Below are 19,321 nucleotides of genomic sequence, written 5' to 3'. Positions count from 1 at the left end.
CCACCAACAGTGTAGGAGGGTGCCCATTTCTTCACATCCTCACCAGCATCTAGAGTCTCCTGATTTGTTCATTGTAGCCACTCTGACTGGCATGAAGTGGTATCTCAATGTGGTTTTGATTTGTATTTCCCTGATGATGAGAGACGCTGAGCATCGTTTCATGTGTCTGTTGGCCATCTGGATGTCCTCTTTGGGGAAGTGTCTGTTCATATCTTCTGCCCATTTCTTCACTGGATTATTTGTTTTCAGGTGTGGAGTTTGGTGAGTTCCTTATAGATTTTGGATACTAGTCCTTTATCCGATATGTCATTTGCAACTATCTTTCCCATTCTATTGATTGCCGATTAGTTTTCTTGATTGCTTCCTTTGCCGTGCAGAAGATTTTAATCTTGATGAAGTCCCAGTAGTTCATTTTTGCTCTTGATTCCCTTGCCTTTGCAGATGTGTCAAGTAAGAAATTGCTGCGGTGGAGGTCGAGGAGGTTGTTTCCTGCTTTCTCCTCTAGGGTTTTGATGGTTTCCTGTCTCACGTTCAGGTCCTTTATCCATTTTGAGTTTATTTTTGTGTATGGTGTGAGAGAATGATCTAGTTTCATTCTTCTGCATGTTGCTGTCCAGTTCTCCCAGCACCATCTGTTAAAGAGGCTGTCTTTTTTCCATTGGATACTCTTTTCTGCTTTGTCAAAGATTAGTTGGCCATATATTTGTGGGTCCAAATTCTGAGTTCTCGATTCTGTTCCATTGGTCCATGTGTCTGTTTTTGTGCCAATAAGATACTGTCTTGATGATGATAACTTTGTAGTAGAGGCTAACGTCTGGAATGGTGATGCCACCCATTTTGGTTTTCTTCTTCAATATTACTTTGGCTATTCGGGGTCTTTTGTAGTTCCATACAAATTTTAGGATAGTTTGTCCTAGCTTTGAGAAGAATGCTGGTGCAATTTTGATTGGGATTGCATTGAATGTGTAGAGTGCTTTGGGTAGTAATGACATTTTAACAATACTTATTTTTCTGATCCATGAGCATGGAATATTTTTGCATTTCTTTGTATCTTCTTCAATTTTCTTCATAAGTTTTCAATAGTTTTCATCATACAGATCTTTTCTATCTTTGGTTAGGTTTATTTCTAGGTATTTTATGGTTTTTTGTGCAATTGTAAATGGGATCAATTTCTTGATTTCTCTTTCTGTTGCTTCATTATTGGTGTATAAAAATGCAACTGATTTCTGTACATTGGTTTTCTACCCTGCGACTTTGCTGAATTCATGGATCAGTTCTAGTAGGCTTCTGGTGGAATCTGTCAGGTTTTCCATGTAGAGTATCATATCATCTGCGAAAAGTGAAAGTTTCACTTCATCTTTGCCAATTCTGATGCCTTTTATTTCCTTTTGTTGTCTGCTGATGCTAGGACTTCCAGCACTATGTTAAACAACAATGGTGAGAGTGGACATCCCTGCCGTGTTCCTGATCTCGGGGAAAGCTCTCAGTTTTTCCCCGTTGAGGATGATATTAGCTGTGGGCTTCTCATAGATGGCTTTTATGATGTTTAAGTAAGTTCCCTCTATCCTGACTTTCTCGAGGGTCTTTATTAAGAAGGGATGCTATATTTTGTCGAATGCTCTTTCTGCATCTATTGACAGGATCATACGGTTTTTATCTTTTCTTTTGTTTATGTGATGTATCACACTGATTGATTTGCGTATATTGAACCAGCCCTGCAACCCAGAAATGAATCCCACTTGATCTTGGTGGATAATTCTTTTTATGTGCTGTTGGATTCGATTTGCAAGTATCTTGTTGAGGATTTTTGTATCTGTATTCATCAAGGATATTGGCCCGTAGTTCTCTTTTTTTTGCTGGGTCTCTGTCTGGCTTGGGAATCAAAGTGATGCTGGCTTTGTAAAATGAGTGTGGAAGTTTTTCTTCGATTTCTATTTTTTGGAATAGTTTGAGAAGAATGGGAATTAATTCTGTTTTAAATGTCTGGTAGAATTCCCCAGGGAAGCCATCTGGTCCAGGGCTGTTATTTGTTGGGAGATTTTTGATAACTGATTCGATTTCTTCACTACTTATGGGTCTGTTCAGATTTTCTATCTCTTTCCGTGTGAATTTTAGTAGGGTGTATGTTTAGGAATTTGTCCATTTCTTCTAGGTTGTCCAGTTTGTTGGCATATAATTTTTCATATTATTCCCTGATAATTGCTTCTATTTCTGAGGGATTGGTTGTAATAAATCCATTTCATTCATGATTTTGTCCATTTGGGTGCTCTTTTCTTTTTGAGAAACCTGGCTAGAGGTTTATCAATTTTGTTTATTTTTTTCAAAAAACCATCTCTTGGTGTCATTGATCTGTTTAGCTGTTGTTTTTTGTTTTATTTTATTTTATTTTATTTTTTTTGGATCTATTTCTCTTCTTCTGCTGAGTTTGAGGTGCTCATGTTGTCTCCTTCTAGTTCCTTTTGGTGTGCTGTTAGATTTTGTACTTGCGCTTTTTCTAGTTTCTTGAAATAGGCCTGGAGTGCAATGTACTTTCCTCTTAGGACTGCCTTTGCTGCATCCCAAAGAGTTTGGTTTGTTGTATTTTCATTTTCATTTGTTTCCGTATACTTTTAAATTTCCCTCTAATTGCCTGGTTGGCCCATTCATCTTTTAGTAGAGTGTCCTTTAACCTCAATGTTTTTGGAGGTTTTCCACATGTTTTCCTATGGTTGATTTCAAGTTTCATAGCATTGAGATCTGAAAGTGTGCATTTATCTCAGTTCTTTTATATTTATTAAGGGCTGCTTTATGACCCAGCATGTGATCTATCTTGGAGAATGTGCCATGTGCGCTTGAGAAGAAAGTGAATTCCATAGCCTCAGGATGTAGAGTTCTAAATATGTCTGTCAGATCCATCTGGTCCAATGTGTCATTTAAGTCCATTGTTTCTTTAGTGATTTTCTGTCTAGTTGATCTATCCATTGCTGTAAGTGGAGTATTAAAGCCCCCTGTAATTAGCACATTCTAAGCCATAAGATTGTTTCTGTTTGTGATTGTTTTCTGTATTTGTGTGCTTCCAAATTCAGTGGGTAGACATTTATAATTGTTATCCTTCCTGATGAGTAGACCCTGTAATTATTATATAATGCCCTTCTTCATTCCTTGTTACTGCCTTTACTTTAAAGTCCAGTTTGTCTAATATGAATATGGCTACTCCAGCTTTCTTTTGACTTCCAGTAGCATGATAGATACTTCTCCATCCCCTTACTTTCAATCTGAAGGTGTCCTTAGGTCTAAAATGAGTCTCTTGTAGACAGCAAATAGATGGATTTTGTTTTTTTTTTTAATCCATTCTCCTACACTGTGTCTTTTGATTAGAGCATTTAGTCCATTTACATTCAGTGTTATTATTTAAAAATATGGATTTAGAGTCATTGTGTTCTCTGTAGGATTCCTACTTGTAGCAGGGTCTCTGGTACCTTGTGTTCCTTGCAACATTTCCCTCATAGAGTTCCCCTTAGGATTTCTTTAGGGCTGTTTTAGTGGTGATGAATTCTTTCAATTTTTGTTTATTTGGGAAGACCTTTATCTCTCCTTCTATTCTGAATGACAGGCTTGATGGATAGAGGATTCTTGGCTGCATATTTTTTTCTGTGCATCACATTGAAGATTTCCTGCCATTCCTTTCTGGCCTGCCAAGTTTCAGTAGATAGGTCTGTAACCACTCTGATAGGTTTCCTTTTGTATGTTAGGGCCCTTTTATCCCTAGCTGCTTTCAGAATTCTCTCTTTGTCCTTATATTTTGCCATTTTCACTATGATATGTTGTGCAGAAGTTACATCTGAGGGGAGTTCTCTGTGCCTCTTGGATTTCAATGTCTATTTCCTTCCCCAGATAGAGAAGTTCTCAGCTATAATTTGTTCAAGTACCCCTTCAGTACTTTTCTCTCTCTCTTCCTCTTCTGGAATTCCTATGTTAAAGATATTGTTCCATTTGATTGTATCACTCAGTTCTGGAATTCTCCTTTTGTACTCCTGGATCAGTTTATCTCTCTTTTTCTTGGCTTCCTTGTTTTCTATAATTGTGTCTTCTAATTCAACTATTCTCCTCTCTGCCTCTTCCATCCGTGCATTGGAAGCCTTCATTTTATTATGCACCTCATTTATAGCATTTTTTAATTTATCACAACTATTTTTAAGGTCCATAGTCTTTGTAGCAGTAGCTTCTCTGGTGTATTCTATGCCTTTTTCAAGCCCAACGATTAATTTTATGACTCTTGTTCTAATTTCTTGTTCAGTTATGTTGCTTATATCTGTTTTGAACAGTTCTTTACCTATCATTTCTTCCTGGAATTTCTTTGGAGGAAAGTTCTTCCATTTCATCATTTTGGCTAGCTTTCTGTCTCTTGTTAGTGTTAAAAGCTTGTTATACGCTCTGCACCTGTGAGTACTGCTATATTAAAGAAGGCTCATTGACTGTCCAGGCCTGTCCATTCAGGAAGTGTTCTTTGAATGGTGTCTCTTGGTCTCTCTTGTTGAGACTGGTTATTTTATTTCCCTACTCATAGTGGTATTGGGACTCTCCACCATGTGTACTTTGGCTTGTTTCTTGAGGTAGCCCTGGAAAGGAAAACAGACAGACAAACACACAGAGAACAAAGGCACACACATGTACAGAGAAATCCAACAAACAAGCATACCAAAAGAGAAAAAGAAAAAAGAAAGAAAAGAAAGAAAAACCAAAAGATGAAAGACAGTCTAAAAGCATAAAACCAGAATTCCCAGCTACGTGTATACAGTGCTGATGGAAGAGCATATGCAGAGAGAGAAATGACAGAGCTTGGAGGAAGCGAAATTGGATGATGACCAGGCAGAGAGACTGAGAGGCTTAATTCAGAGAAAGAGGTGAATATGGTAGGAAGCAAGGAGAAAGAAACAAAGACAATGTTATCCGAAGAAACTATATAGTCTGATTATTCCAGAGAGAGAAAGGAAGGTAACAATGGAAGTGTAGAATATGCATCTAGAGAATGAATTAAATGTGACTGTTTAAGCATACCAATGACCGGTGTGCCCAACTCAGTGGAGGGGAGGGATAAGAATGAGACAAGGGAAAATATATCTGAATAGAAAGAATTGATCTAGAATTAATGATTGCAGTGCATCAATGTTGGTCTTGCCCCAGGCTCCAGTAAATAAAAAAAGCAGCTCTCCAGTACAGATGGATGTGGTTTGGTATAGGCAGGTCTCGCCTCTCCTGCGTTCTAGCAGGCCACTCCCTGGTGCCTGGCCTTGGTGGTTGTGGGGAGAAAAATGGTGGCGCCCCAGTTCCTTCTCAAACCAAGCATTGCAAATCACTCTTTTGGGTCCGATCTCCCTGTGCTGCAGGTGTAGCCAAAGTGGGCTGTGTTCTATGTCCCAATCCCCTCCTCGTTTCCAGATCTTAGTCCACACACTTTAATGATACTGACCGAAATATAATCCTGCAGTCCAGGCCACTTCCTGGCCTGGGTTTGAGCTGGGAGAGTAGCAGAGCAGTTTCTCCTGGTGCCACCTGGTACTGGGGCACCCAGCGAAAAGAAAGCACCATGGCTAGAAATAGGATCCCTCTCCATCCCAGGCCGAGGTTTCTCTTCTCCAGTGACAGTTCTATGAGCAGTTTCAGCCACTCTTTCTCTTCCTCTTGTCTCTCCATGGCTCTCCATGGTGCTCCATGGAGGGGGACCTGTGTCTCCAGGTCCCTGCCCGTTTTTATCTTCCTCAGTTCTCAATCACACACCTATGAGACTGTCTTCTTAGTGGACTCTGTCTCTTTTCCTCCAAGACTCCTGCGGTTCAGTGTCCTATGGCTTCAGGTCTTCTGTGTCTGAGAGATGCAGGCGAACGAAATGTATAGAGCTCCCTACTTCTCTGCCAACTTGCCTCTTCCCGGAGTCGTGCCATTTAAAACTGCCTTTGGAACTATCCTTTCAGTTCTCTAACAGGTGACTCCTTTCAGCAGACAAGTTTGGTAAACATGGATAAGAGGTTTAAACCAGTGTAAACCCAACATTGAGCAGAAGCACTTTGGACTTCTCCATTAGGTCCCCAGCTCTTCATCAAGTACTCTTTCCAATATGGCAGATTATTCATTATGTAGATTTGTGTCCAAATGTTGAGGTCTCCACAGATGACTATAGAAATTTCATTTGTTTTGAAGTTACTAAACTCCAAATAAGAAACAGTGTTAAAATAAGAACCAAATATAAATGGTCCTCATATCTATCATGTGTAAGTGGCTATTTTCAACCCCGTAATGTAAAGAAACAGTAATGTAGCAGCATTAAGGAAGATATGCTCATAATATTGATATTATCAATGACTGTGAGAAACTTTTTTCTTATTTATTTACAGTGACAAATAAAAGTATAAAGGGGTAGAAAGGTACATGTGACTCTAATATTGTAGTGGATTTTTAAAAATCTTAATTTAGTCTGAGAATCTTACATTTCCCTGAAATACCTAGGAAATGGAGGCGGGGGGAAAATGATAGTTTGGTTTCATTTGTTGAAGGTGAGGGGGCTGGTTCTCTTGAGATATGTAGATCTCCTCTGTGCTCTGCTCCACTTCCCGAACCTAAAATTTTCATGGTCACCCTTCCCACCTCCAACTCCCACTTTCTCTGCTTCTTCCTCTTCGTCCTCCTTGTTTCTCTTTGTTCCTAACACGTAGTGTTCCATTTAGGGTTGGAGGCATGATAAGGATTGAATATGTGGTCAAGGTTGGGAGAAAGACATGACAATTTATTTTTTCATTAAGACTTAGTGAGAATATGGAAATAAGGTCAGAGTGACCCTTTTCAGATTCTTGAATAGTGAAGTATAGCTGAGATCTTGATTGTAAAAAATTGTGGTATTTGCAGGAATATAGATGGAGATGATAATGTCAGAGTGAAAGGAGCATTTAAAATCTTGCATTTGAAAAAATAGTGGAGGGAAACCATAAGAGACTCTTAAATACAGAGAGCAAACTGAGGATTGATGGGAGGGCAGGGAAGAGGGGAAATGGGTGATGGACATTGAGAAGGGCACTTGCTGGGATGAGCCCTGGGTGTGTATGTAAGCTATGAATCATGGGAATCTATCCCTGAAACCAAGAGGACACTGTATACACTATATGTTAGCCAGCTTGACAGTAGAGTATATTATAAAGTAATAAAATTTAAAAAAGGAAGAAGGAAAACTCTTGTGTTTGAGAGTCGAGAATGAAGACCTGGGCAAGAGGAGTATATGCCCTTGAACTTTAGGGAGCCCCATCTGGCCCTCTTCCAGTTGCACCCCATCCCTGTACCCACATATGGCACGAGATGATGGAGCCAAGGGGGTATGCCCACTTGGAACTAGGTAGCACCTTCTAGACCTGCACCATCCAATATGGTAGCCACTAGCCACATGTGGCTGTTTATATTTAACTAAAGAAATTTCAGTTCCTCAGGTGTACTACCCACATTTCAGGTCCTCAGTAGCTACATGTGGCTAGTGGCTACTCTATCGAATAGCACAGATATTACAGAGCATTTCCATCAACACAGAGCAGAAGGTTCTGTTGTACAGTGTCATAACCATGTTTCAAAACCCAGGACCCCAGAATTCTCTGACCAGTGGCACTCAGTCTGTTTCCAAGGCCAATGAGTATATTTCATATGCTCCTAAGTGATGCAACTTGAAAGTATCCATAGAAACTGTGTCTACAAATAGCTTGTTGGATATGTGGGATTTGTTTGCTCTGTTGCACTGGCATTTATTGGGTCCTGTAGGCATTTGGAGTCCCCACTTAGCCCACAGAATCTACCCTACAATGGTAGGACTGCATGGTACGTGGCGAATACTGTGGAGTCCTTCTGAAGGTGGACTGCATTGCTAGCATATATGTTCTTAGGTCTGAAAGATGGCCGAAGGGTGACTGCTTATGAGGAATGGGGGAGGGGAGAGCAGAGTTTGGATATCTACTTGTATGCATAAAGCTGCTTGAGGCGTGGGATGGAGCAGAGGGTGCGAAAAGAAGGGGCAGTACCGGCACCCAGGGGTTAGAGGACAGTTCTCCTTGGGCTACATCTACATGAAGCTCTGAGTTGTCTGAGAATTTAAATCCACACCTGGCCTTATATCCTTTTATGATGATACCTCTGTCAAAGCAGAATAGAATATCTTTTACATAATAGTTTGTTTTCTTGATTTACAAAGTTTCAATATTTGTGTATGTGGTATGTGGACCCGTTTGTATTTTTACCCCAAGCCTCACAGCATCAAGGCCTAGGGTGGGAGCTGTGCATGTGTATGTGTTTAGGATTTGTAATTTCTCATATAAAGGATGTATTTCAAAGTGATTTATTCATGAAAAGAATAAAACATATGTAAACAGCCGTAGTTGATATGAACATCTGTGACATAGACCCAGGTCTGTCCTGCCTTGAATGTTTCTAGTATTAACAGTTGCGGTCGCCCACGAGACGGTTATTGACAGTCTCACGTTGTACTGCTTGGCTTTCTTGATTATTCAAGAGAATGAACAGTTCCTTCTTGAATGGATAGTTTATTTATGCTTAGACAAGGCACAGTCTGTTCTCCTTGATACATTTTTTTTAAATAAAAAAATTGTTTACCAGTGTTTGCTAAAGCGTACATGTAGATGGTATGAGCATTTGAATATTTAGCAGATGTGATTTGGGGTACAAATAATCATGTCAGATACATAATTTATGTGTTGAAGCTTTACTTAAAATTTGATTTATGTTTTAGTTGGAGTATTTTATGATTCAAGCCTTAAATCAGAAGACAAGTGAAAAAATGAAGAAAAGGAAAATGAGCAACTCGTTTCATGGAATTAGACCACCTCAGCTTGAGCAACCAGGTGCATTTATTAACCAATGTCTACATATTCGATTGAGACTTATTATCAATCACTTCACAACTCTTAGAGCAATTATTCCCAAATTTGAGTATGTTGAGGACTTACCTGATATTCTTATTTCAGTCAGTCTGGGATGGGGCCTGGAAGCTGCTTTTAAAAATAAGTTTCCAGGTGATTCTGAAACAGGTGGCACTTGGATCACATTTTGAGGAATGCTGTTTTAAACTTGAATCTGTAGATTCTTGAAAAAGTAGTGTATGTGCTGAAGAGCTGTTCTAGATTAAAATTTAAGAGAAATAACAACCAAATACAGCGTATGAACCTTGATTGGATACTGGTTCAATAAAAACCTCTAAAAGACTCTTAGGACAGTTGGGTAAAATTTTAATATGGACTGTGAAATTAGATGAGATGATGGAATTGTTGTTAATTTTCCTATATGGCAATGGTTCTGTGATTAATGGAAGAATGTCCTTATTTTTTGGAAGTGAATAAAGCGTTTAGAGCTGATGTATCCTGATGATTACAACTCACTTTTAAGTGGTTCAGCAATAGGAATGTGTAAGTGTGTGCCTATCTAGAGATAAGGCAAACATGACAAAATGTTTTCTTTTTTTAAGTTTATTTATTTGAGAGGGACAGAGACAGTGCCAGCAAGGAGGGGTAGAGAAACGACAGAGAATCCCAAGCAGGCTCCATGCTGCCAGCGCAGAGCCTTACATGAGGCTCAAACTACAAAACTGTGAGATCATGACCCGAGCTGAAACCAAGAGTCAGAGGCTTAACCAACTGAGCTACCCAGGCAGCTCAAACATGACAAAAAATTAATAATTGCAGATTCTAATTGAAGGACATGTGTGTGCTTATAGTATCATTCTTTCAGCTTTTTTGAATGTTTGAAAATGTTCATAACACAAGGTTAGAGGAAAATAAAGTTAAAAATAAATAAATACAATTTTTCTCAAAATTAAATTTTATCAAAATTTTTGCCTTTGTAAAAATGTTTGTTTATTTATTTATTTTGAGAAAGAGAGAGTGCAAGTGTGAGAGTGTACATAAGCACCGAGCAGGGGAGGGGCAGAGGGAGAGGGAGAGAGAGGGAGAGAGAATTCCAGTCAAGCTCCACACTGTCAGTACAGAACCCAGTGCGGGCCTCAGACTCACACACTGTGAAACCATGACCTCAGCTGAAATCAAGAGTCAGATGCTTTACTGACTGAGCCACCCAGATGCCCCAAAATTTTTGTCTAATTTTGTGATAGAAATAGAATAATAGTACTCTCTGAGATCATTTGTTATGGATATTGTTTTAAAAAGCAGGTACTTGGGGCGCCTGGGTGGCTTAGTCAGTTAAGCATCCAACTTTCACTTAGGTCATGATCTCGCGGTTCATGGATTCGAGCCCCGCGTTGGGCTCTGTGCTGACTGCCAGCTCAGAGCCTGGAGCCTGTTTCAGTCTGTGACTCCCTCTCTCTCTGACCCTCCCCTACTCACGCTGTCTCTCTCTCTCTCTCTCCTAGAAATAAATAAAATATTAAAAAAAAAAGTTTAAAAAAATAAAAAAATAAAAAGGTACTTTATAAGTATTTGTTAAGTAAATCAATATAAATTAAAAATCAAGAAAATAATAAATTAGTATGGGAAGGCAATTCCAGGTTTTTGTTTTTTTTTTAATGCAGATATACAAATCATGAGTGATACACATTTGCTTTGAACTTCCTGGCGTGAAAAGTGAGAGGAGACGTTGTCTGTTGTGTAGCAAGCCTGCTGCTCTAAATACTTTCTGGATGAGAAGATGAGTGGGGAATAGTCAAATAAACAATGTATATAGATAGATAATTTCTTCATTCCTATTATTCCAGGAAGGAAAACACAACAGTTCCTCTGAGAAAGCAAAGCATTTCATGCCATTTATGACTAAAATAAATTTGTCATGTGGGTCTTGCTGGGGACATTAGGTGACCATGTAGTAGACACGGCCTTCAGAAGTGTCCCATCAGCAAACGCAGCCTTAGTTTAGACAGGCTATTCCTTGTGCCATTCTGTAAGCTATCACTCTGAACATTTGTTCTGGTGCTGACCTGTTCTAAGGATAGATCCTGGGCTCTGGGGCATGTGGCTTTCAGATTGCTTTTAGCCATGAAGGGTCTGTGAAGGTGTCTGAAGCAGTGGAGAGAAGGATGAGTGGGGTATAGTTCAGGAAGAGCCTAGCCACCAAATTACCTTGTTATTATCTGTTTTATAGACTGGGGATTTGCTTTAGAGGAAAAAATTGTCATTCCTAAAGAAGTTTGACTTCTACTGATTTAGAAGATTGCATATCCTTCAGGCAACACTTTCCAGATAACACTCTCCTTGGCTCAGCTTTGGATAAAAGCTAGACAGCAGACATTCCGTAGTTCGAGTCTGTGATGAGGGCCTAGGATACGATCCTCTGTAGGGGTATCCTGAATTGACTGAGGGCTAATCTGTCTTTGTTAGTGATCAGACTAGGAAATGGAAGGTTACATCCTTTTTTAGAAATTGGGGAGTTTAGTTAGCATTCCACCTGAGGTGTGCTGAGGAGAAAAAGCTGGTTTTTGTCTTACCAGGAAGAAAACAAAAATTAATTTTAGGATCAAAATAAAATGGTCAAGACGGTTTCAGACAATGGAGTCCAGGACTCTGAGCCCTGGCTTTGAGAGGTTGACATTTTAAGTTTAATTTTAACAATTTCCTTCCCCTCCATTTCCAACCCCGAGAGGAAAAGGACTTTAAATGTGAGGTTAAGTTCTTCAGAACTTATTCAATAATTTGTTTGAATGTTTTATCAGGTGAAAGTAAAGAATATTAACTACCAATACTAAAATTCAGTATTTGTAGAAATATCTTATTTGGGGACACACATATAGTGAGAAGTACTATTTTATTGCTGTTTATGGCATTAATACAATTTTTACTTTCACTATAAAAATTACAATATTTCTGTGACTTTTAACTCAGAGTAATTTATATATGTTTATAATTAGGCTAAGTTAAATTAAACTGCTTGTTTTTGTAGGTCAAAAATGGCCATATGTTGGCAATTTCATATGGCTCAACTTAATAATATTAAAAAAGAATTCTTTCATTGTGTTTAAAAGGAACCTGAAATGTTTGGGTCTGTAGACCTCAAGAATAATTTACCATTTTTGTTTTCTTTTTTGAAATAGAAAAAATGCCTGTCTTAAAGGCTGAAGCATCGCATTATAACTCTGATTTAAATAATTTGCTGTTCTGCTGCCAGTGTGTGGATGTGGTATTTTACAACCAAGATTTAAAGGAAGTTGCCGAGGCCCACAAGATTGTTCTCTGTGCCGTAAGCCATGTTTTCATGCTGCTTTTCAATGTGAAGAGTCCCACTGACATTCAGGATTCCAGTATCATCCGTACCACCCAAGACCTCTTTGCTATAAACAGAGATACTGCATTTCCAGGTGCTAGCCAGGATTCTCCAGGCAACCCACCGTTACGTGTTGTCGTTAAGGACGCCCTCTTCTGTTCTTGTTTATCGGACATTCTGCGCTTCATTTATTCAGGTACCTTGTTAAATGGTTCTGCTACGTTCTCGTAAGCTTTTGAAGTGAAGTGTACCTGGGGTCCTCAGGTGTACTTGTTAGTTTCACATTTCTCTTCTTCCTACCATCTGAAGTAAGGATTATACATAAAAGAGTATTTACTTTATAAACAGAAATTGGCTCACACTTTCCATCTTCCTTGTAAGTTTACTTGCTTGGGTTTTAAATATCTAAAATGTGAAAATACAAGAATTTATTATCTAGTTTAAATTTAAAGAAACAAAATTTTCAAAGTATGAATGGAAATAAATCTCTGCATCTTAAAACCTGGCTGTTTATTATTCCCTCTTCTGTTTTACTTAGATTTTGGAGGGAATTGAGAGAAATTAGCAGGGTCTTTACATTCAGTTTAGGAACTGGAAACAGTATCTAAAGTTAGTTTAAGCTGAGATCTGATCAACTTTATTTTACTTTTTTAATTAAAAAAAATTTTTAAATGTTTTTTATTTATTTCTGAGAGGGAGAGAGAGACAGTGTGAGCAGGGGAGGGTCAGAGAGAGAGGGAGGCAAAGACTCTGAAGCAGGCTCCAGGCTCTGAGCTAGCTGTCAGCACAGAGCCCGACACGGGGCTCGATCCCACGAACTGTGTGATCATGACCTGAACCAAAGTCTGACACTTAACTGACTAAGTCACCCAGATGCCCCTTTAACTATTTTATTTTTAAGTAATCTCTTCACCCAGTGTGGGGCTTGAACTCACAACCCCAGCATCGAAAGTCACATCCTGTACCAACTGAGCCATCCAGCCTCACCAACTTTGACTATTTTAGATTTTACTTTTTCCTCTTACTGTGCACTTAATCTTTTTAGCATTGAGCTTATCTGGTTTTTTTTCTTCTTCTCCTTTTAAATACTGTAGTAGCTATATTTAAAGAAAAATAGATATTTTATATGAGTCATTTTAGCCAATGAATTGAAGGTGTTGCATCTAAATCTCCCATATAAGAATGGAAAAGGATTGATATAAAATGATTATTTGTTTGTTTGTTTATTTTTGAGAGAGAGAGAGAGAGAGCATAAGCAGGGGAGGGGGGCAGAGAGACAGGGAGAAAGAGAATCCCAAGCAGGCTCCATGCCCAGTGTGGAGCCTGATGTGGGGCTCAGTGTGCGGCTCGATCTCACAACTGACCTGAGGTGAAATCAAGAGTTGGACACTAACTAACTGAGCCACCCAGGTCCAGGTGCCCCAGTGTTAAATGATTTTTAAAGTAAGCATCTAATTAAAAATTTTCCGAGATCTCTCTTCTTTAATTTTCCACTTGGAATCATGTACTCATGAAATAGTAAGTTCAGGTCACTCCTTCTCTGGAAATGTGTCAGGAGTAACATTTATGATCTATTTTTAGACTTCAGAATGAGGGACAGATAAATTTGTCAAGGTTTGCAAATAAAGAAAGTGCTGTTCCATATTTGTAAGAAACTTTGGATAGCCTTCAGTTGAAATAATTGATGTTAAAATAAGATTTTACTTGTTTTCATTTGAGCTGTGGTTATATAATTTTGTAAGTTAAAATCAATGGTTTTGAAAAATGCAGTTGCAGCATGAAGATTTAAGTGGATTAAAATGATGTATATGGGGGTGCCTAGCTGGCTGAGTGTCAGCAGAGCATGCAACTCTTGATCTTAAGGTCATTAGTTTGAGTCCCACGTTGAGTGTAGAGATTGCTTTTTAAAAAAGTTTTTAAAAATCTTCATATTTGTATATGCATATAATACATAGGAGTAGAATGGTAATGATAGTCTTAATTCAGTCCATTATTTAGTGAATATTGGCTTGGAAAAGGTATAAATAACCACTCCTACAGAGTACAGTGCCTTCCAACATGGCAGGTTTTGTGTTGGGTGAATTAATGAGTAAACTCTAGTAGCTATGAATCATCATATGAATAAACCACACTAGTTAGACTTCATTTACTACTCCAGATTTTTATGTTTAAATGTTGAGTCTCACAGTTTAGAATTTAAGGCTGATTCTGAAAAACCACAATGTTTACATGGTAAAAGAAAAAGTCTTTAATGAAGTTTAGAGAACTATGAAGGAAGTGTTTTGCCTTGATTTTCGATAACGTTACTGTTGAAATTATTCAGCAAGTTTAATATCTGTTGAATACTTTTGAAGGCACATTAGCACTTTGAAGTTAGTTATATCCTCTTTGATAAGGTAGCAGTAAAAGAGCTAGTTGTATTTCCAGCTATCTCCAAAAACCTGCTTGTTTTTAGTAGCAAAATTAATACATACAGATGGAAAAAAACAAGGAAAAGAAAAAAGTTCTTCCCATCCCTCAACCCCCTTATGCATTCACTCCGATGCTATTTGAAAGAAATTAATGTATTGGGAAATAGCCACTAAGGAAAATATAATCTTTAGGAACTGCTATTTTCCAGGCACCACACATGGTTTCCCATGGCTGGAGCATAGCGTAAGAGGTGAAGGCTTGCAGGAGACGAGGCTGGCAAGCCAGGTGTAAGCTGTCCGTAGAAGCTGTTCTAGAATTTTAGGCATTCTCAGTGTGGGCTTGGGCAAGGTCATCTCTGGTGATAGTCGGGGATGGAATAGAGGAGGCTGGACAGGAGTTTAGTAAGGAAGCTACACTGCTCTAGAGATCAACCTCAGGAAGGTCATTATTCTGATATTATGTGGTTGGTGCTTGTCTATCATTTGGACCAGTGCTTTTCAAACTTAATATGCATGCACATCAGCTGGGGACCTTGTTAATGTGTCTGTTCTGATTCAGTAGGGCCTGTGGGTGAGGCATGAGATTCTGCATTTCACAGTCTCCCAGGTAGTGCTAAGACTTTGGACTGTAAGCAGCTGCAACACCTGCTCTTGGAAGAACTGAGTGCCAGCCACAGCCAGGGGCTGAGAGGAGCCCAGTTATCAGTCTGAGGGCCCCAAGTTAAAATGGGGACAGCCACACTGACTGATGTGAGCTCCTCAGAGCTGGAGTGGTCAGTGCTGTGTTGTAGCCCCCGCCCTCAGTTGTGGCAGGAGGAGCTTGCTAAGCTACAAGCCCTCTACCGATTCAGACACAGGCTTCCTAACCTGACACCGAGCTGTTGCATTTCTGCTCTGATCTCTCTTTGTATGTCAGAGCCCAGAGAAGAGGTGGTGTCCGGTAAGAGCAGGGCCACAGGCCATTGACCTGGGGCTGCAGGGAGACCCTGATGCTTTGAGGAGAAGCAAAACTGAATGTTTCACTATTACCTATTCTTTATTTATAGAATGTAAGCTCCGACTCAAACAAAAGTTTTATTATGTTTAAAAAGACATTATAAAGCTGTATTTGTACAGTAAAATCAATTTTGAAAAATGGAGAAAATTTGTTACAAGAAAAAAATCAACAGAATTCCTATTTCAAATGTCTAAGCACTTACTGACGTTTTATTTCATCCTATGGTCTTTGTGCATACGTTGCCATTTATTTTAAAATTTTTTAACATTCATTTTAGAGAGAGAGAGAATGAGTTAGGGAGGGGCAGAGAGAGGGAGACATAGAATCTGAAGCAGGCTCCAGGCTCTGAGCTGTCAGCACAGAGCCCGATGAGGGGCTCAAACCCATGAACTGTGAGATCATGACCTGAGCTGAAGTCGGTGGTTCACCTGAACCACCCAGTCACCCCTGTTACCATTTATTTAGGAAATATTTTTTATTGGGGCGCCTAGGTGGCTTAGTCGGTTAAGCATCCGACTTTCACTTAGGTCATGATCTCGCGGTTCGTGGGTTTGAGCCCTGCGTCGGGCTCTGTGCTGACTGCCAGCTCAGAGCCTGAAGCCTGTTCAGTCTGTGACTCCCTCTGTCTCTGACCCTCCCCTGCTCACACTGTCTCTCTCTCTCTCCTAGAAATAAATAAAACATTAAAAAAAATTAAAAAGAAAAAAAGAAAATATTTTTTATCAAATCAAAGAAAAACTTTAAGCCTACATTTTTGAGAATTCATTAAAGAGGACAGGCTTATTGGGTGTTTTGTTTTGCTTGTTCTTCTTGCTGCTGCTGAGCATTTTACAACTTTGGAACCGAGCACAAGTTTTAAGACCTAGTTATGCAATGGTTTCCTCACAGAAGCCCCGACCTACCCACCAGTTATATTTGGGGGACAGTGAAGACAGGAGCCATTTGTATGTGTGTCCGTTGGTTGCTAATGCAGAGGCAGGACCCAAGACCCAGCAAGCTCAGGAATATTTGCTATGAGTAAACATGGACTGAAAAACCATATTAAATCTATCTCCTGATTTTTTTAATAAACAAAATTACAAAGAAAGTCTTTTCTCTAAGATTTTTTAAATTTTAATATTTTTAATATTTAGGAATTTGACATTGTGTATGTATTATGTCACCATGGATATTTGGGTTCTCCTTTTAGTAAGAGTCTGTTTAATATCTGGTTAACAGAAGCCTATGGTTTATTTTTCTATTCAAATTTCTAAATAAATAGACACAGGAAAAGTATGTGTTTTGCATATGCTAATTTTCTGTTGGATAACAGCTAACAATATATAAGTACTGAAAGACTAATACTCAAAGAGAAGGAGTGAGGCTAGCAGTTTCTGGGTCTTCATCAGCCCAGAACCCTTTATTGGCATACAGTTCTGACATTCTTTTTTTTTTTTTTAAATGTTTTATTTATTTCTAGGAGAGAGAGAGAGAGAGAGAGTGTGAGCAGGGGAGGGTCAGAGAGAGAGGGAGTCACAGACTCTGAAACAGGCTCCAGGCTCCGAGCTGGCAGTCAGCACAGAGCCCGACGCAGGGCTCAAACCCACGAACCGTGAGATCATGACCTAAGCGAAAGTCAGACGCTTAACCGACTAAGCCACCCAGGCGCCCCTCTGACATTCTTAACAATATTTGATAGTCTTAATGCTTGCAAAGTTCTGACTCACACAGTTTCAGATGGTTAGGAACTGAAATACATGTAAGGGCCTCAAGAATTTTGCTCTGGGCTCTTCCTATCACAGATGGCCCTTAGAATTTCACATCACTTACTGAAATGCTGCCAGAGCAAGTGAACATGTGGAAATGAGCTTTCATCTGCAACTTGCCTAGAATCCTCTAGCTCTTGGAATTCTTCTGTGGTATGCTCTTTTGTACACTGCCCCAAAACACAGCTTGTATGCATGAGTATACCATGCTGTCTAAGAACCTAAGTCAGTCAGTGCTCTGAGAGGTCAGCTAAATAGAAAATACCAGTCAGTTATGCAAGATGAATAATTTCTAGAGTTCTGTACAATATCATGGCTATTGTTAAGAAATTCTGTCAAAAAGATAGATATCATGTTCAATGTTTTCACCAGAACTAAAAAAAAAAGAAAAGAAATCCCAGTATAAGGATTATTGCTTTATTGGAACAAAACGTGTCAAAGATGACTCGATTAGCATTTCTGATTGTAAGAACAGCCCAATCTTTAGAGTGCCCTGTGAACTATTCTTACTTTCAGTTTTAGTTATTGGATCCTTCTGTGTTTACTGTCAGACAAATGAGTGGTCTATAGGGATTTACCTATTACTAATCCCATGTATATAGACTTATTCTTGCTTTCTCTCAGATAATATTCTAAATGGAGACACTGTGTAAGTATTCATTAGTTTAATACAGTTTATTTTTAAGAGATCATATCTGTGTGCTCCTTGAGCATGCATGAGTGTAGACAATAAAAATGACCCTCTGTTTGCTGCATACCACTGATCCTGGGTTTTGGTAATGAATGAAAATTTTAAAGAAAGAGCCTAGTGATGGTCAGCACTGAGTGCACCTTAAAATCGCTGGGGGTGGGGGGGGGGTGGCTTTTAAAATGTCTCAGCCCAGCCCCAGAAATTCTAATTTAATTGGTCTGAGAATGAGACTTCCTCAATGACATTTTATAAAAGATCTCCTGGTAAATGTAATACATAGCTATAGTTGAGAATCACTGGCACAGAGTAAATCCTTTTGAGCCAGGGTCTCTTGGCTTCTCAGAAGTTCTTCTACTTTTGACATTTTAATATGGACTGTAATGTCTATGTGTGCATGGGAAATTTTCAGAAGAGACCAAAGAATTTCAGATTTTCAAAGAGTATGTGACTTTAAATTTAAAAATCCTTAGTGTAGAAAAATGAAAACAAAAACCGTGGACTTTTCTAGACAGCAAACCTTTGGAAATTTAAAGAGGAAGGGAAGCTGACAGTGAAGTCAGAAAAAGAGCATCAAAGGTAGGAAGAAGCAGTGATGTGCTGGAGCTGTCTGGCACCAGCCTGTGAGAGCCGATTATGTGTATGCCCAACTCTGTGCTCTGTGATGTCATGTTGGTGGCTTGAGTGTGGCCATGGTGGGAGTCTTTACACCACAGAGGTAGCAGATTGCCCTGATCAGCGCTCTCCTTCCTGGTTCCTCTCTCCTCAGGATACATTGTAGTAATGATGAAGGTCAGGTGAGGAGAAGTTTAAAGATACTCAAGAGTGCCAAGTGCCGCAGAACTCAACTGTAGTGATGCCTGAGAGCTGCTGGACTATCAGCTGACTCTTCAGAACAACTTTGGATCTGGTTGTTCAGGCTGGCTGCAAGTGCCCAATCTCATTCGTTCAGTAAATGTTTATCATGTGCTCTCCCCATCCCTAATGTCTATGGAGGCATCTGCCAAAGTTCTGGATACATAAAGGGAAACATCAGAAGAAATAGATTGTGAGCAAGTAGAAAAGGATTTCAGCTTACCTAGAGGTGAAATGAGTTCCTTAAAGTCACACCAGTAATGGCAGAGATAAAACCAGAGCCTGCGTTTCTCAACATGCCCTCTCTGACTACACCGTAGTGAATTATATTTTAAGGAGTTAGGACTTTCTGTAAGTCAAAGATAGAGGTCATTTCTTCAGATATCATCATCAGAAT

General features: G+C 39.2%; 1 protein-coding gene across 1 annotated transcript in view; it reads left to right on the top strand.

Moving 5' to 3' along the window:
- The window catches only part of RHOBTB3 (Rho related BTB domain containing 3), a 61,601-nt gene that overhangs the window by 16,045 nt on the left and 26,235 nt on the right, over nt 1-19,321 (top strand). Inside the window, exons 5-6 of the mRNA XM_077765222.1 lie at nt 8,756-8,867; nt 12,059-12,424. Of these exons, the coding sequence (XP_077621348.1) occupies nt 8,756-8,867; nt 12,059-12,424 (478 nt within the window). The remainder of the gene's footprint in view (nt 1-8,755; nt 8,868-12,058; nt 12,425-19,321) is intronic.

This window comes from Crocuta crocuta, unplaced genomic scaffold (genome assembly GCF_008692635.1).
Source record: "Crocuta crocuta isolate KB4526 unplaced genomic scaffold, BGI_CrCroc_1.0 scaffold645, whole genome shotgun sequence".
NCBI lineage: Eukaryota > Metazoa > Chordata > Mammalia > Carnivora > Hyaenidae > Crocuta > Crocuta crocuta.
The sequence above is the reverse complement of the archived record's forward strand: the minus strand, read 5'-3'. Positions and strand labels throughout refer to the sequence as shown.